The 18,991-nt window shown below is 43.8% G+C and overlaps 1 protein-coding gene across 2 annotated transcripts in view; it reads left to right on the top strand.

Annotated features, from left to right (window-relative positions):
• DSCAML1 (DS cell adhesion molecule like 1) overlaps window positions 1–18,991 on the top strand; it is a 459,281-nt gene that overhangs the window by 414,964 nt on the left and 25,326 nt on the right. For both annotated transcript variants that reach the window (XM_077456859.1, XM_077456858.1), the window contains exons 21-22: window positions 12,510–12,663; window positions 15,986–16,103. In XM_077456859.1, coding sequence (XP_077312985.1) covers window positions 12,510–12,663; window positions 15,986–16,103 — 272 coding nt within the window. The remainder of the gene's footprint in view (window positions 1–12,509; window positions 12,664–15,985; window positions 16,104–18,991) is intronic.

The raw sequence follows: 18,991 nt of genomic DNA, 5'->3' as shown, positions 1-18,991 counted from the left end.
ACTAAAACATCTCAAATTAAGTGTAACAATCTAAAAAATAACAAAGTGCTATAATGGTGGGAACCTCCAAACTAAAAGGTTGTTTCACTTGAGATTAATCTGTATGGTAAATATCTATAGGAGGGATTTCTACCACCCCTGCTAAGTTTATTTTAATACAGTATGTCTTATTTTCAGCTTGATGTGTATTATGTGAAGTTGCGTATCACAGAGACCAGTATTTTGGTAATATTGAAGTTTATTGAGATTTCCATACATTAGAGGATTCCACCATTATTGTTAAGTTGTTCATCAGTAAGTTAGCACTGCACTTTTTTTTTTTTTTTGTGGTGTGGGATCACATAACAGTGCTTAGCAGCAGGCCTTTCAGCAAGCCTTTCAAATAAATTTTTTTATTTTACCTCCAGTAGTTTATTGTAAATAGTAGTGGTGTGATTCGCCAAAAAAAATCACCCTGCACCACTGGACCCCTTTACATTACACAGCCCCCTGCAGCTCTGGACCCCTTTACATTAGACAGCACCCTGCACCTCTGGACCCCTTTACATTACACAGCATCCTGCACCTCTGGACCCCTTTACATTGCACAGCACCCTGTATCACTGGACCCCTTTACATTACACATCATCCAGCACTTCTGGATGCCTAAGGCCGCGTACACACGGGCGGACTGTTCGCCCAACCTTGTCCGCTGAACAGTGTTTGGGCGGACAGTCCGCCCGTGTGTGGGCTTTCAGCGGACAGTTTCAGCGGACAGTTGGACGGACAAAGTCTTTCGGAAATTCCGAAAAACTGTCCGCTGAAACTGTGTTTGAGCGAACAGTCCGCCCGTGTGTGGGCCTGTCCGCTGTACTTTCGAAATGAGCGGACTGTTCCCGCTCGGAAAGTCCGCCCATTTCGAGCGCGTGTACAGGTAGGCGGGGCCCGCGAAGGAGACGTCGCGGGCTCCGCCGCCTGGAATGGGCTTAAAGGGGAACCCCAACGCCGAAAAAAATCGGCGTGGGGGTTCCCCCCAAGTCCACACCAGACCCTTGTCCGAGCACGCTACCCGGCCGGCCAGGAAAGGGGGGCGAGCGAGCGCGCCCCCCCTCCTGAGCCGTACCAGGCCGCGTGCCCTCAACATGGGGGGGTGCCTTGGGGAAGGGGGGGCCGCGCGGCCCCCCCACCCCAAAGCACCTTGTCCCCATGTTGATGAGGACAAGGGCCTCTTCCCGACAACCCTGGCCGTTGGTTGTCGGGGTCTGCGGGCGGGGGGCTTATCGGAATCCGGGAGCCCCCTTTAAGAAGGGGGCCCCCGGATACCGGCCCCCCACCCTATGTGAATGAGTATGGGGTACAATGTACCCCTACCCATTCACCTGTGAAATAAAGTACAAATAAAAACACAACACAGGGGGAAAAAATATTTTATTGCACAGCCGGGGGTCTTCCGTCTTCGGGGGTCTTCTCGCCGGACTCCTCCGCTATGTGTGTGTAGCTCTTTTGCCAGCGGAGGAGTCCGGCTTTCTTCCTCCCCGCCGCCGGCCTCTTCTCCCGACTTCGGGGGTCTTGTCCCCCTCTTCGGTTCTTCTGCCGGGCCACCGCGCCTGGTCCGGTGGCCCGGTCTTCTGTCGCCGTCTTCCGTTCTTCTGTCGCCGCCTTCGGTTCTTCTGCCGGGCCACCGCGCCTTCTTGTAGCTCTTTTACAGGCGGTGGCCCGGTCTTCTGTCGCCGTCGCCGCCTTCCGTTCGTGTTCTTCTTCTTGTTCTTCTTGTTCTTCTCCTGGAGATGTTGACTCGACGAGCTCTCCGGCCGGAATGCCGGGGACGCGCTGTGCGGTCACTTATATAGTGACAATGGGGCGGGGTCACATGGTATATGTCACATGGGTTGGTCACATGGGTTGATGTCACATGGGGACTATGACATCGTAAGGGGGCGGGGTCACCATGTGACATCAACCCATGTGACATATACCATGTGACCCCGCCCCATTGTCACTATATAAGTCACAGCGCAGGGCGGCTCTGGCATTCCGGCCGGAGGGAGCGACGTGTCAACATCGCCTGGAGAAGAACAAGAAGAAGAACACGAACGGAAGGCGGCGACGGCGACAGAAGACCGGGCCACCGCCTGTAAAAGAGCTACAAGAAGGCGCGGTGGCCCGGCAGAAGAACCGAAGGCGGCGACAGAAGAACGGAAGACGGCGACAGAAGACCGGGCCACCGGACCAGGCGCGGTGGCCCGGCAGAAGAACCGAAGAGGGGGACAAGACCCCCGAAGTCGGGAGAAGAGGCCGGCGGCGGGGAGGAAGAAAGCCGGACTCCTCCGCTGGCAAAAGAGCTACACACACATAGCGGAGGAGTCCGGCGAGAAGACCCCCGAAGACGGAAGACCCCCGGCTGTGCAATAAAATATTTTTTCCCCCTGTGTTGTGTTTTTATTTGTACTTTATTTCACAGGTGAATGGGTAGGGGTACATTGTACCCCATACTCATTCACATAGGGTGGGGGGCCGGTATCCGGGGGCCCCCTTCTTAAAGGGGGCTCCCGGATTCCGATAAGCCCCCCGCCCGCAGACCCCGACAACCAACGGCCAGGGTTGTCGGGAAGAGGCCCTTGTCCTCATCAACATGGGGACAAGGTGCTTTGGGGTGGGGGGGCCGCGCGGCCCCCCCCTTCCCCAAGGCACCCCCCCATGTTGAGGGCACGCGGCCTGGTACGGCTCAGGAGGGGGGGGCGCGCTCGCTCGCCCCCCTTTCCTGGCCGGCCGGGTAGCGTGCTCGGACAAGGGTCTGGTGTGGACTTGGGGGGAACCCCCACGCCGATTTTTTTCGGCGTTGGAGTTCCCCTTTAAGCCCATTCCAGGCGGCGGAGCCCGCGACGTCTCCTTCGCGGGCCCCGCCTACCTGTACACGCGCTCGAAATGGGCGGATTTGCCTCCTCCTTACGTGGGCGAGTCCGTTCATTTCAAAAGTTGAGCGAACTGTTTGCCCAACCTTGTTCGTCAAACAGTCCGCTCGTGTGTGGGCAAGTCCGCTCATGCAAATTTTGAGCGGACTGTTTGACAAACTGTTTGCCGAACAAGGTTGGGCGAACAGTCCGCGCGTGTGTACGCGGCCTTAACATTACACAGCACCCGCATCACTGGAACCCTTTACATTATACAGCCCCCTTCATCACAGATCCCCCTTCAGCACAGATGGACCCCCCTCAGCACAGACCCCCCCCTTCAGCACAGACGGAACCCCCATCCCATTTAGTGCCTCAGATCAGTGCGGCAAAGGCACAACAGGTCCCCTCCCCCTGTGTAAGCATAAACACTGGAGGGGAGGCGGCTTCACTCTTGAGAAAGGGGGAGGGCCTACATACACATAGTGGCCCTGCCAGACCTATCCCATTGGCTGGTGTTCAATACCTGCTCGGTCCTGCCCACCCCCCACATCACCAATGAATTCTGACAGCTCCTCTCTCTCTCTCTTTGCATGAAGTTACCATACAGGACAGTGTCACACTGAGTGGATCTTACAAGAGATACATTACACAACACCCTGCACCACTGGACCCCTTTACATTACATAGCACCCTGCACCTCTGGACCCCTTTACATTACACAGCACCCTGCACCACTGGACCCCTTTACATTACACAGCACACTGCACCACTGGACCCCTTTACATTACACAGCACACTGCACCACTGGACCCCTTTACATTACACAGCACACTGCACCACTGGACCCCTTTACATTACATAGCACCCTGCACCTCTGGACCCCTTTACATTACACAGCACCCTGCACCACTGGACCCCTTTACATTACACAGCACACTGCACCACTGGACCCCTTTACATTACACAGCACACTGCACCACTGGACCCCTTTACATTACACAGCACACTGCACCACTGGACCCCTTTACATTACACAGCACCCTGCACCACTGGACCTATTTACATTACACAGCACCCTGCACCTCTGGACCCCTTTACATTACACAGCACCCTGTACCTCTGGACCCCTTCACATTACACAGCACCCTGTATCACTGGACCCCTTTACATTACTCAGCACCCTGTACCACTGGAGCCCTTTACATTGCACAGCACCCTGTATCTCTGAATGCCTTTACATTACACAGCACTCTGCACCACTGCACTTCTTTACATTACACATCACCCAGCACCTCTGGACCCCTTTACATTACACAGCACTCTGCATTACTGGACCCCTTTACATTATACAGCTCCCCTCAGCGCAGACCCCCCATTCAGCACAGACCCCCCTTCAGCACATACCCTCCCATTCAGCACAGACGTGCGCCCCTTCAACAGAGACCCACCCTTCAGCACAGACCCCCCCTTCAAGCCCATTCCCTTTTTCAGCATATACCCCCCATTCAGCACAGACCACCCCTTCAGCACAGATGGACCCCCCTTCAACACATACCCCCCTTAATCACAGACCCCCCTTCAGCACATCCCCTTTAGCACAGACCCCCCTTCACCACAGACTCCCCCTTCAGCACAGGCTCCCCTTCAGTACAGACCCCCCTTCAGCACAGATGGACCCCCCATCCTATTCAGTACTTCAAATCAGTGTGCCACAGGTACAACAGGTCCCCTCCCCCTGTGTAAGCATAAACACTGGAGGGGGAGATGGCTTCACTCTGCTCGCTGTGCCTGTATGACATCCGAGCAGGACCAAGCAGCTATTGAACATCAGCCAATAATTGAGTAGCTTGAAAAAGTGGGCAGGCCTACATGCACATAGCGGCCCCGCCAGACCCATCCCATTGGCTAGTGTTTGATACCTGCTTGGTCCTGCCCACCCCCGATATCACAGATGAATTCTGACAGCTTGTACATGCAGTTACCATACAGGACAGTGTCACACTGAGTGGATCTTACAAGCCCCAATATCGGCACAATGTTATACTGCCTTACAGGCATTGCAGGGTACACATTTCACATCAGCCCAGGCAGATCTCGGGATACAGACAGCATGGGGCTAAACACCGCTCGGGGGATTAGGGTGTGCCCAGGCACACCCGGCACACCCTGTGGGCACGTCTATGCCAGCAAGGTTACATAAGGAAGCACTTTGTTAATTTTTTTAACCTGGATTGACTTTAGCCATCCAGTCTCTTTAAAATAACTTTAGCGATCACAAGCATGCATCAATGCAATCGCTAGGTCAGTAAGCAAGTCAAATTTTCCCTAGGGCATTGCCTCCCTTCTCCTCATGGAGCTCCAGTACATTTTATGTCTCACTTTCCACAACAGTATTTCTCTTTCCAGGGCAGTCACTAAGGGGCTCATTTAAAAAGCAGCGGTATGGCTATAACCAGAAGTATAGTTTGATTGCAACAGTGATGAAAACAATATTTGCTGTTAAAGAGATTTTAACCATTGGGGGCCTATTCATGAACAAAGAGGTTTAGGAAATGTGTATGTGTTTCTCTGTTACTCGATTATACGTCTCCACTACAGCTTAAAGCTGAACTCTGGGCAGATAAAAAAGACACAATTTAATGCAACTGTGTGATCATTAATACATCATTAAATGTATTTTTTAAATACAATCAGTGTAACTACCAGAATTTGTCCTGGTATCAGTCTCTTATGTCTATGATGTTTGTTAGAAATATCTTATTAATTGAGAACATTGTGTAAAAAAAAAAATTTTCATTTTCTTGCCTATATTTTCCGAAGACTTGTGGCAACAAATTACAATTTCAAAAGGCTCACTATGACTTTTAGAAAGTTGCTTTCCAAAATGAGGTCATTTTCTAGGTGTTTCCACTGTCCTGGTGCTCCAGGGCCTCCAAAAATGTGATTGGTAGTCAGGAAATTAGATGCATAATTTGTGCTCCTTGAAAGCCCAAAAGCGTTTCTCTGATTTTTGGCCCCTCTCTGCATCCAGGCTGTGAAAAAGCCTCACACTTGTGGTATTTTTATGTTCAGGAGACATAGCAGAATGTGTTTTGGGGTGTAATTATAAGTATGCCTATGCTGTATGTGAGAAATAACTTGGTAAAATGACTTGTGAAATTTGTTTTGTTTAAAGTGATTGCAAGCGATCATCTTGTAAAACAAAGCATTCGGTTTAAAATAGAAATGGATGGCAAAATATTTTTTTGTACAGATATAAAGAAAACATTATAAATACCTTTTTACCCTTTTCATAAATGATCACATTCCCTTTGTTTTTAGCTGCATACGAGCTGGGAGAGGAGAAGCAGCAGCACACTGAGCTTCCCAGTGAATGGCTGTGCAGTGGGGGGGCAAGTCTGATCACTGAAGAAGAGCATACTGAGTTCCCAGCATAGCTAGAGAACTGACCACGGTGAGCTCTCCTGCTTAGTGTGGTCAGTTTTTAAAGAAAGCAGAGGGACTGACAGGAACACCAGGGATTTCACATAAATGAAGAAATACAAAGAGAGCAGCATACTTTCTCATACAAGTACTTGGTACAGCAGGGACATATCAGGGATATGAAGTGTTAAGGTATCAAGCACGTTAACCTCTTCATTTTCCCCCAAAAATTGTGACAAAAAAAGTACAATTTAAAAAAACTCACCATGCTTCTTACTAAATACCTTGGACTGTCTGCTTTCCAAAAAGGGTCATTTGGGGGGTATTTGTTCTGTCCTGGCATTTTAGGGCCTCAAGAATCAGGCAATCAGGACTGGTCAGTTTGCAGATGTATATACCATACTTTGTAGCCTCTATAACTTTCACACAGACTAAATAATATACACTGATTCGGGTTATTATTACCAAAGAAATGTGGCAGAATACATTTTGGCCTACATTTCTGAAGAAAGATTATTTATTTGCAAAACTTTATAACAGAACCTAAGAAACACATGTTTTTCTTTTTGGATAATTATTTGCTTATATCGCAGAAAAAAAAAAAAAAAAGTGGTGATCAACTACCACCAATGGAAAGCTCTATATAACAATGATAAAAAAAAATTTATTTGGGTACAGTGCTGCATGACTGAGTAATTGTCATTCAAAGCGTGATTGCACTGAAAGCTAAAAATTGGCAGAAATGGGGTGAAAGTGTCTAGCATTGAGGTGGTCAAAAGAACATCTGAACATGTTGGAAAGATTGAAATCTATCCACCAATCACTTTATTTTGAGCAAGTATATAGATATATGTTATTGTCCAGAAAATGAATACATTCACTCAAGAGATTTAATAAAATGTGGAACTGTATATCAGATATCGTGTTTAAAGGATAACTATTTATTAACAGAAAATATATTTGTAAGATATTATATAAATTCACTTGTGAAAGTAGATGAAAAGCTGTTCCAAGCAGCCAGTGTTGCATGCATTTTGAACACTAAGCCCTTGTACACACGATCGGACATTCTGACATTTTTGCCGACGGATTTTGTCCGACAGATTTTGTTCAAAACTGTTGCATACACACGGTCAGACAAAGTTGGCGGAACATTCGATCGTTCAGAACGTGATGACGTTATTTCATTATGACGGGACTACGTTCAGGCTAGTAGCCAATAGCTTTGGTGTAGGAATTTGATCTGAGCATGCATGGCACTTTGTCCAATCGGAATACTCTACACATGATCGGACAAGGTCCGATCGGAGCATGTTGTCGAAAAATTTTATAGACAAGTTGGAAAACTTGGTCCGTCGGATATTTCGTTCGGAAACAGTCCGATGGAGACCACACACAGTCGGATTATCCGACAATACGGTCCGATCGGACACATTCCGTCGGAATCTCCGACCACGTGTACAAGGGCTTAGACTAGACAGAAGTTCAGCTGAGAATAAATTATTATTCTGGTACATTTGTTTATTAATTATGATATTTCGGGCTAGTAATTAAAGTCTCTGCCTGCTCTCTTTCAATATCTAAAACCTGGCTTAGACTCCACAATACCCCCCCCCCCCCCCCCCAAAAAAAACACACACACACACACACACACAATATCCTCAAAAATATATACTACACAAAATCCCCAAAAAATTAATTCAGGGAACAGTCCAGTACCACCATACAAATATTACAAAAGTAAAAATTATGCTTTATTTAAAAACATGAAAACTACAGAGGAACATACACAAAGTAGTAAAACCAGTCGGACAACAGTATTACAAAACAACTTAACCTGGCACTTACTATGGGTATTTGTATTTATAACCACCTGGACTTGGTTGTCCAACTTTTTAAAAATGATCACATATATGACAGATACTGAGTCCCAGTCATATGAGGAATCAAAATGGTGTAGATTCAATCCCCCAGTTGTTGGGTTGTACACTCCATGTTGTAAGATGAAGGAATTCGGATGGCCATATCATAAGTCCATATCGTATAAGACCAAGACTGACTCTCAATACTGATTGTAGGATGCAAATAAAGCAGGTACTTCAGGCATAATTGATGTACACCTGCACTTAGATGACTCCCACCTCAGGCCTAGAGACTGGAGGTCCAATCAGAGGGAATGGCACAGTAGTCAGTACCCATGCATAATACAGATGCCATAGATGTGTGCTCAAGTGAAGAATGAAGAAAGGTAGCAGGCTGTGCCCTGCCTATACTATAACAAGCATTGAACACTGACTTCCTTATGTGAGAAAAAGAACATCCTCCATCTGGTCAGTCATTATCCAGTGGCGAAGGCATCCCTTTCCTTTTCATAAATTGCACATGCTAAAAGGAGTTGTTCAACATTCAGGAAGTATGCAAACTCCAGTCATAGGCCCATGCAAATGAAGTGCTATGTCCAAGCATCCATAAATAAGAGAGACTTATACTTATCAGTCCTGAGTCTTGGTCAACACCCATGAGAGCTAAGAAAGCCAAGATACTCAAAAGATGCCCGACCGGTTTTGCCAGTTAAGCTAGCTGCATCAGAGGCATGTTACTTACTTGTGCTGGAATCTGGTCATTAATACTGTAAAAATTACCACCAAATGTTGGAACTTGTGCTGTGCGGAATGACGTCACAATGTACACACATGGTGATGTCATGACATGCTCACATGTGCGTGAGGTAACCTTGCTCCTAGTGAAACCAAACCTCCAAAACAATCATATACATGAGCAACTGGTCTTTCAGACAAGCAGTCCAATTTGCTATTCTATGCAAAAAAACACTAAATGGCATAGAGATGTGCAAGTCATTAAAGGGACCATTCAAACTACAAATCCTGACATAGGAGTGTCCCAAATATTACCAAATATACATAAAACAAATAAATCACAAAATCAAAATGTAAAAGTTCCTCCACAAAAACTGCATCAAAACATATTAAATAACATAACACAAACTACTAGTGTATAAGACTGCCCACAGAACCAAAAGTGATTGTAAAGTCTAGTTTTTTTTTGTTAAAAATAACAAATATGTTATACTTACCTGCTCTGTGTAGTGAATTTGCACAGAGCATCCCAGATCCTCCTCTTCTCGGGTCTGTCTTCGATGTTCCTAGCCTCTCCCTGCTGTTAAGTGCCCCCACAGCAAGCAGCTTGCTATGGGGACACCCGAGCTGAGCCACAGCTTCCTGTGTCCATTGAGACACAGAGCCGCGGCCTGGCCCTGCCCCCTTTCTCTTCTCATTGCCTGACTGACTTTGTTTGACAGCAGCGAGAGCAAATGGGGCCATGCTGCTGTCTCAGCCAATGAGGAGGGTAGTACTGGGCAGCCGAGACAATCCTACAACTTTGCTGGATCTAGATGGCTACTAGCCTGACTAAGTTCAGGCTAGTAGCCAATAGCTTTGGTCTAGGAATTTCATCTGAGCATGCATGGCTACACATGATCGGAGTATGTCCGATCGGAGCATTTTTTCTGAAAATTTTACGGACAAGTTGGAAAACTTGGTCCGTCGAATACTCTGACGGAAACAGTCCGATGGAGGCCACACACAGTCGGATTATCCAACAAAACGGTCCGATAGGACACATTCCATCGGAATCTCCGACCGTGTGTACAAGGGCTAATACTGATATCCTGTGGTAACCTGTAACTGATCTCTACAGATCTCTTCTTGCGTAAAAAAATTTTTTAAAGCATTTTCTTACTTTAAAAGTAAAATGGGACTTTAGTCGTGCAGGTCTATATCCTTGCTGCAAAGTGATTCGTCTTTACAATAAAAATTTGTCCAAACTAGTAAACATTGTATTGTATTGTATTGTATTGTATCTTCCATTGCCTGTTCAGACCATGTGTGCTTTTTGTCAAATAAGAATATGCTCAGGAATGTCTAGTGCCTAATTTCAAATATGCAAACTGTCCATTATTTACTTGTTACCCATATTCTAAACTATTGGGCACACTCAATGCATTGAGAACAGGGGTCTCCAAACTTTCTAAATAAAGGGCCAGTTAACTGTCCTCCAGGCTTGGGGGTGGAGGGGGTGGTAAATTAGTAGATTAACTTCTCTTCAACCACAATAGCCACACAATGATCAAAATTGGGACAGTCCCTTCTAAACCAGTCAACTTTCGATCCTTATATGGCCAGCTTTAATCTAAGATTTTAATTAGACAAAGCCATTGTTGAAGTAATCTATTGATGTTGTGCTCTCTCCTTAGGTAACCATTGTTACTCTGAGAATCCTTTGTCTTGCATAGTGGTTATTGGTTTTTGTAAAATTAAAATAATATGTGTATTAAAAAGAACATATATAAAACATTAGCATACAAATACATAAACAATAATAAAATTGGCTAAAAATCATTATAGTTTTTCCTTTAACACAGATTTTGTTAGGCCATTTGCTGCTGTCAATAGGCAGTATCCCCAAACAAAAGTGTCCTCACTAAATCAAATCTGTCAGCATAAAAAGTTATTCACACCAGTTACTTAGTATGCTTCTGTATTTATCTGGTACAGATAAACTAAAGGTGCATTCAAAATATAGTTGCAAATTATTGCATTGTTGTTCCAGAGAAAGGCAACAAAGTGTATGGTTAAAAAGTTTGGTCCTTGACCACTGCACTAGGTAATACGCTGAGACTGGAAAAAATCAGATACCAGCATAGAGGATGCTCACATAAATTTGAAATATTGTGGGAGCCATGACTGAGCACTCTGGGTCTTGCTCCGGATGACCTAGTCATGGACAGAATACTGGGACTCAATTTGGGCTAAGGCCGCATACACACGCGCGGACTGTTCGCCCAACTTTGTCCGTCCAACAGTTTCGGCAAACAGTCCGCTCAAAATTAGCATGGACGGACATGCCCACACACGACGAACGAACAGTTTGCTGAAACCGTGCGCGATGACGTGAACGGCACGTACGACGGGACGAAAAATACGACGTCCTATACACTGCATTATAGCTTTCGGCGTGAAAATCCTTTCTGAGCATGCGCGCAACTTTGTTTGACGAACAAGCCTACACACGGGCGGACTGTTCGCTCAAACAAGGTTTCAGCGGACAGTTTTTCGGAATTTCCGAAAAACCTTGTCCGTCCAACTGTCCGCTGAAACTGTCCGCTGAAAGCCCACACACGAGCGGACTGTCCGCCCAAACACTGTTCAGCGGACAAAGTTGGGCGAACAGTCCGCGCGTGTGTACGCGGCCTAACAGTAATACTCATGTCGAATTACCGCTTGCATGGACAAGGTACAGTGCAATGTATTGTGGACAGGATGGAGTAGCGGAATAGGGTTGTAGATGATGGAAAGCGGGGGAGGGTGACTATACAAAGGGGGGGGGAGTGTAAACAAAAATGCTATGCCCTCGGGGCACTTGGATCTGTATATCACTGCCATGTATGTTCTGATTATGGATACTTGGACTGTATGTGTTTATTACCAAATAAAACTTTTTCTGGATAAAAAAAAAAAAAAGTAGTGGTCCTAAATTTGAACCTTGAGGTACACTACCCACAACCATAGGCAAATCAAAATAATAAAAACCTACAGACCACATATTGGTAAAAACAAATACTAATGTACTTCTGTAGAGCATTCTGCTTATCTTTTAAAAATGTACTTTTTTATTTTTTAATAAATATATTGAAAAATATATTTTTTTTACTAAAAGGCTTTTAGAGTAGTCATACAGACAGCAGCATATCTAAAAATAGATGAACATTTTTCATTGTTTTTATTGTGCTGCTTCTATCCATGTACATTGTTTCCTCTCAAATTCTTTTCCTTCTCTCCAAGCTCTACTTATCCTATCTTCGTCATGCTCCATTTTCTATGCCACCCTCTGGTCTTCCACTCCCCTCTCTTAGGGAGGAAGTTTCATCTGAATAAAATGAAAATCTTTGAAGTTTTCATTCTTTTGAAGTTTTTTTTTTTTCCTGCAGTCTCTAGATGGGAAAGGGTGGCACTGCAGGCTAAAAAGAGGCAGCTAATTAGAGTTAATTAGGAATGAGGGAGCTTCCTTGTGTGCAACTCTTAAAGCCACATAGTGCACATGAAATGTGTTAATCCATTGTTATTTTAATTATGTTGTGTCTTAAATAACTGCTGATTTTTATTAGAATGTCACTGTTGTTTCCCTTTTCTGCAGGCTCCCAGTGAGTATGAAACAAGTCCTGATTTCCTTCACTATCGAATAATGCACCTTCTTCGAGGTCAACAGTATATGCTTTGGGTGGCTGCAGTTACATCTGCTGGACGTGGCAATGTAAGCGAAAGAGTAATGATTACACCAGATGGCAAAGGTATGGAGGTATCAAATCTGAGCATTTAACACATAAATACAAGGAAGGCCAGGTCTTAAGCCAAACTAAACCTTCAATCAGTATCATCTAAACTTATTTCCGGATGCATCAGAAAAAATGTTCAATGTCTTAATTTGTTTTATTTCTAAAGCAGCTACAGTCTGAATAGAAAAGCTTTTCCCTTGCCAACAGCTGTAGAGTAGGACTCTTCCTTGTGTGAGAGCAGATATCTCTTTGTAGAGGTCTGACACACTCCCTTCAAATTTAGACTTATAGTTCTCAAATCGACAAAGCTCATGCTCCCTGCTGATTGGAGGGCCCTGACGCTCTGAAAGGGGCATGTTGGACCTCTGCAGAGAGATCATTGCTTCCACAAAGAGAGCAAGGTTCCCACCCTACAGCTGATGACAGGGGGCAGGATTTTCTCCTGAGACCCGGTTCACACTGAGGCAGCACGACTCGCAGCGCGACTGCCTCAGGCGACCGGGATCCGACTTTAGCGGCGGCTTGCCCCAAAAGTCATACAGGAACCTTTTTCTAAGTCGGAGCGACTTGAGTCGCTCCGATTGGAACGGTTCCATTGCACAGAACGGGGCGCAACTTGTCAGGAGGCTAAGACGATTCGCCCCTGTGTGAACCGGCTCTTTGGCTGCTTTTGCACACCTTTTGTTCTGATGCACCTGGAATATATTTAGCTAATTTAACCTGAAGGGTGAGCTTAAAGAGTAACTCCACTTTTATTGAAAAAAACACAATCCTTTCAATGTTAGTTATAACATACTTTTTTGGTAGGCTCCCAGTGTTGTAAGAAAAAAGCTGCTGGGAAAAACTGAGAGCCAATCACAGGAGCCCATACAGTGTGCATAATGACCCTAGATGCATTTTTTAATGAAGTAGAATTAACATTTACATGTGCACCATGTCAAATCATGCTCAAAATTTGCCATTTCATCCTCGGCATCTAAAATGTAGTTTAACAAGAGGAAGAAGAGAACTTGCTCAAGACATGTGATAATTTGTCCCGGGGGGGGAGTTTTTACAAATTGTATCTATGCTTTATACATTTCTTACAAATTGCATTCCATTGTGTATTCTTGCAAATGTGAATAAACAAAATTGATTGCAGAATACATTAAACACCTGGTCTTCAAAATGTTCAAATGATCTATTTACTGTATATACAGTATGCAATGTCGATCACATGGTTCTGACATTTTATCTATGCCATATTAACACCAGACAATGTCTCTACAGTCCCCCCCCCCCCCTGTATATACTGTATATACAGTATGCAATGTCGATCACATGGTTCTGACATTTTATCTATGCCATATTAACACCAGGCAATGTCTCTACAGTAACACCCCCCCTGAAGGAACCATACTGTGCTTGAAACAAATAGATTAATAATGCACATGTACAGTGGTGTGAAAAAGTGTTTGCCCCCTTCCTCATTTCCTGTTCCTTTGCATGTTTGTCACACTTAAGTGTTTCGGAACATCAAACCAATTTAAACAATAGTCAAGGACAACACAAGTAAACACAAAATGCAATTTGTAAATGAAGGTGTTTATTATTAAAGGTGAAAAAAAATCCAAACCATCATGGCCCTGTGTGAAAAAGTGATTGCCCCCTAAACCTAATAACTGGTTGGGCCACCCTTAGCAGCAACAACTGCAACCAAGCGTTTGCGATAACGTGCAATGAGGCTTTTACAGCGTCCTGGAGGAATTTTGGCCCACTCATCTTTGCAGAATTGTCCTAATTCAGTTACATTAGAGGGTTTTCGAGCATGAACGGCCTTTTTAAGGTCATACCACAACATCTCAATAGGATTCAGGTCAGAACTTTGGCTAGGCCACTCCAAAGTCTTCATTTTGTTTTTCTTCAGCCATTCGGTGGTGGACTTGCTGGTGTGTTTAGGATCATTGTCCTGCTGCAGAACCCAAGTTCGTTTCAGCTTGAGTACACGAACAGATGGTCGGACATTCTCCTTCAGGATCTCTTGGTAGACAGCAGAATTCATAGTTCCTTTTATCACGGCAAGTCTTCCAGGTCCTGAAGCAGCAAAACAGCCCCAGACCATCACACTACCACCACCATATTTTACTGTTGGTATAATGTTCTTTTTATGAAATGCAGTATTTCTTCTACGCCAGATATACTTGGACACACACCTTCCAAAGAGTTCCACTTTTGTCTCATCGGTCCACAGAATGTTGTCCCAAAAGTCTTGGGGATCATCAAGATGTGTTGTGGAGAAATTGAGATGAGCTTTGATGTTCTTTTTGCTCAGCAGTGGTTTTCTCCTTGGAACTCTGCCATGCAGGCCATTTTTGCCCAGTCTTTTCCTGATGGTGGAGGCATGAACGCTGACCTTAACTGGACGTTGTTGTGGGGTCTTTTGTGACCTCTTGGATGAGTCGTCGCTGCGCTCTTGGGGTAATTTTGGGCGGCCGGCCACCCCTGGGAAGGTTCACCACTGTTCCATGTCTTCGCCATTTGTGGATAATGGCTCTCACTGTGGTTCGCTGGATTCCCAAAGCTTTGGAAATGGCTTTATAACCCTTTCCAGACTGATAGATCTCAATTACTTTCTTTCTCAATTGTTCCTGAATTTCTTTGGGTCTCGGCATGATGTGTAGCTTTTAAGGATCTTCTGGTGGACCTTACTGTGTCAAGCAGCTCCTATTTAAGTGATGCCTTGATTGTGAACAGGTGTGGCAATAATCAGGCCTGGGTGTGGCTAGAGAAATTGAACTCAGGTGTGGACAACCACAGTTATAGTATGTTTTAACAAGGGGGGCAATCACTTTTTCACACAGGGCCATGATGGTTTGGATTTTTTTTCACCTTTAATAATAAACACCTTCATTTACAAATTGCATTTTGTGTTTACTTGTGTTGTCCTTGACTATTGTTTAAATTGGTTTGATGTTCCGAAACACTTAAGTGTGACAAACATGCAAAGGAACAGGAAATGAGGAAGGGGGCAAACACTTTTTCACACCACTGTATTATAAAATAACTACTAGCAGGAAGGACACCAAATAAACATAATTTATTATGTAATTTATTTTATAGAGTAAAATAAGGTATAGAAAAGGGATGTGATATAGTTTCTTTTTTTTTTGGTGAAAATTGATGCAGTACAAACGCTGCTCTAGAAGAACATAAGACATTTAAATTTAAGTTCAATATAATGCTGTGTATTTATCTGTATTTAAATACCTAGCCACATGGCTTAGATCATCTTATCCACCTTACCGATGTTGTCCTTTATACTATAACTATATACTATACTATGTTTTTTTTATTGTAGCTCCTGCCAAAATTATATCATTTGGAGGCACTGTAAGTACACCTTGGATGAAAGATGTGCGTCTACCATGCAGCTCAGTGGGGGAGCCAGGGCCAGCTATTAAATGGACTAAAGACAGGTAAATTGTCATACCTGCCAACATTATAACATCTTAATTAATGATATCCACAACATTTTTCTTTAAACCACAGATGCATGTTTTTACAAGTTTCAGTTCAGAGATCTACTAATGTGGAATTGTGCAAAATGTTAGCATATTTCAACCTGTTGTATCTTTTTTTCAGTCAGTGTGTCTTCTCATTGGTATCTTCATTTCTTCCATGAATCTTTAGATTATTTTTCCAGCACTGTTCAAAGTTTAATTTTGGATCTTTTTCTTATGTGACAAACAACCTTTGACAGACAAGAAATGGAATAGTCTTTATAGTGAAAGACAATTTCATGCTTCAGTCATTATTCACTTGCATTGCCAAGAAAAATTGGTAACAGGTGGTAATATAAGACTACATGTGATCCAATGTTATGTGATTTATGAGGGGGTCAGATTAAAGCAGAACTAAAGATTATATTTATGTGAACATATTGCAGTTACAAATAGTTCATTCATACCTGTGTTTCTTGCAGCTTTTTTCGGTAGGTTTCTTAGCTACTGTGCAGACATAGCACCAAGGCCAATGATTCTCTTTGACTTGTTGGCTTGATCTCGCCTGGCTTCGCAGCCCAGAAGTTATCATTGATTAAAAGTTGCATTTAGTAAAACAAGTCACAAGTAGCTGATACAAGAGTAGGAGAGAGGGAAGATTATTGTGGGTCTAGAACTGTACTATTACATTTCTGGTTCCTGGCAAAGAATGAAAATAGCCCCAACAGAGAAAAAAACTAAAAACTTTAGTTTTGCTTTAATACATATCACCTGCTGATGGTGATGGCACCCACAGACACTCCTGCAAAGAACAATGGAAGTCTCTTGTGGTAGTCTTTATATCAGAAAATGGTGCTGTTGGCTACAAAAATAGAAGTTCAGAGTCATGCCAGGCCAATCAGGGAGACCCATAGTTGCAGGTACTCGGACAACTGAATTGAGGTTTAGATGGCATCTATCACAGATCCATCAGTGGTTCCTTTTTTAATAGATTAAAACAAGCCATGGATTTGCAACTTTAACAATAGATAAAGCAGAAATAACGTGTTATCATATCTGGAAACATTCCAGAAGATGACTATCAACCTAAAATGAAAAGAGAGCCCTGTGCAGCTCAGCTACTGATTATTATAAAGCCGTTAGTCTGTGAATAATTATTCATTCAGCTGCTTGGTATAACATTGAACCCTTGAAACCCCTACGCTACAAAAACCTCCCTTCTTTGTTCCGTTAATTGCTTGTTCGTATTAAGGGGAATTGTAGTGAATGACTACAGCAATTTTAGCCAACTTCTCTTTCCAGGGTATGTTGAAGGAGCATGTTTTGAGGAGAGGAAATAACAAATAGCCATTCAATTCGTATTTAAGTGGTATTGGTGCAAGGTATTGGATATTTGGCTATTCTAGTCCATTATCATGGGAAAGAGGATTGATTAATTAGACATAATGCTCTGGCTAAGGCAGCTCATATACACCAGGGGACCTCCAGGAGCACCCCAGGAAGAATCCAAACATTTTGAATTCAAAGTGAGCACCATACCAGTTATCAAAGGGTCTAGATATCCAAATGTATTAGCCCTTATCAAGATGACACAAGATGTTACAGCTAACATGTTTCAGGATTTACAAATATGCCCCTCCATCAGGTCTTTCCAAGTTTTCTGGCCAGACACTTAAGAGATTGCAGATAATACAAATAATCTGTTAAATGTAGAAGTACTTCAGCAGTCAAAACAAAGAGACTTCATTTGTGTCTAGAGTACCTTGCAAAAGGTATTCACCCCCTTGGCTTTTTACCTATTTTGTTACATTACAGCCTTTAGTTCAATGTTTTTTTAATCTGAATTATATGTGATGGATCAGAACACAATAGTCTAAGTTGGTGAAGTAAAATTATAAAAATATGTACATAAAACTATTTTTCAGAAATAAAAAACTGATAATTGGCATGTGAGTATGTATTCACCCCTTTGTTATGAAGCCCATAAAAAGCTCTGGTGTAACCAATTACTTTCAGAAGTGACATAATTAGTGAAATGATGTCCACCTGTGTGCAATCTAAGTGTCACATGATCTGTCATTACATATACACACCTTTTTGAAAGGCCCCAGAGGCTACAACACCTAAGCAAGAGACACCACTAACCAAACACTGCCATGAAGAGCAAGTAACTCTCCAAACAAGTAAGGGGCAATGTTGTTGAGAAGTACAAGGGTTAAAAAATATCCAAATCTTTGATGATCCCTAGGAGCACCATCAAATCTATCATAACCAAATGGAAATAACATGGCACAACAGCAAACCTGCCAAGAGATGGCCGCACACCAAAACTCATGGACCAGGCAAGGAGGGCACTAATCAGAGAGGCAGCACAGAGACCTAAGGTAACCCCGGAGGAGATGCAGAGTTCCACAGCAGAGACTGGAGTATCTGTACGTAGGATGACAATAAGCCGTAAGCTCCATAGAGTTGGGCTTTATGGCAGAGTGGCCAGAAGAAAGCCATTACTTTAAGCAAAAAACTAAATGGCACGTTTTAAGTTTGCTAAAAGGCATGTGGGAGACTCCAAAAATGTATGGAGTAAGGTGCTCTGGTCTGATGAGACTAAAATTGAACTTTTTGGCCATCAAAGAAATCGCTATGTCTAACACAAACCCAACACATCACATCACCCATTGTGAAGGCATGTGGGAGACTCCAAAAATGTATGGAGGAAGGTGCTCTGGTCTGATGAGACTAAAATTTAACTTTTTGGCCATCAAAGAAATCGCTATGTCTAGCGTAAACCCAACACATCATCATCCCCACAGTGAAACATCATGCTGTGGGGATATTTTTCAGCAGTCGGGACTGAGAAACTGGTC

The sequence above is a fragment of the Lithobates pipiens genome, unplaced genomic scaffold, assembly GCF_037356315.1.
Source record: "Lithobates pipiens isolate NorthernLeopardFrog02 unplaced genomic scaffold, aLitPip1_a1.2 Scaffold_27, whole genome shotgun sequence".
Lineage (NCBI taxonomy): Eukaryota > Metazoa > Chordata > Amphibia > Anura > Ranidae > Lithobates > Lithobates pipiens.
Note: the sequence above shows the minus strand (reverse complement) of the source record. Positions and strands in the feature narration are given on the sequence as shown.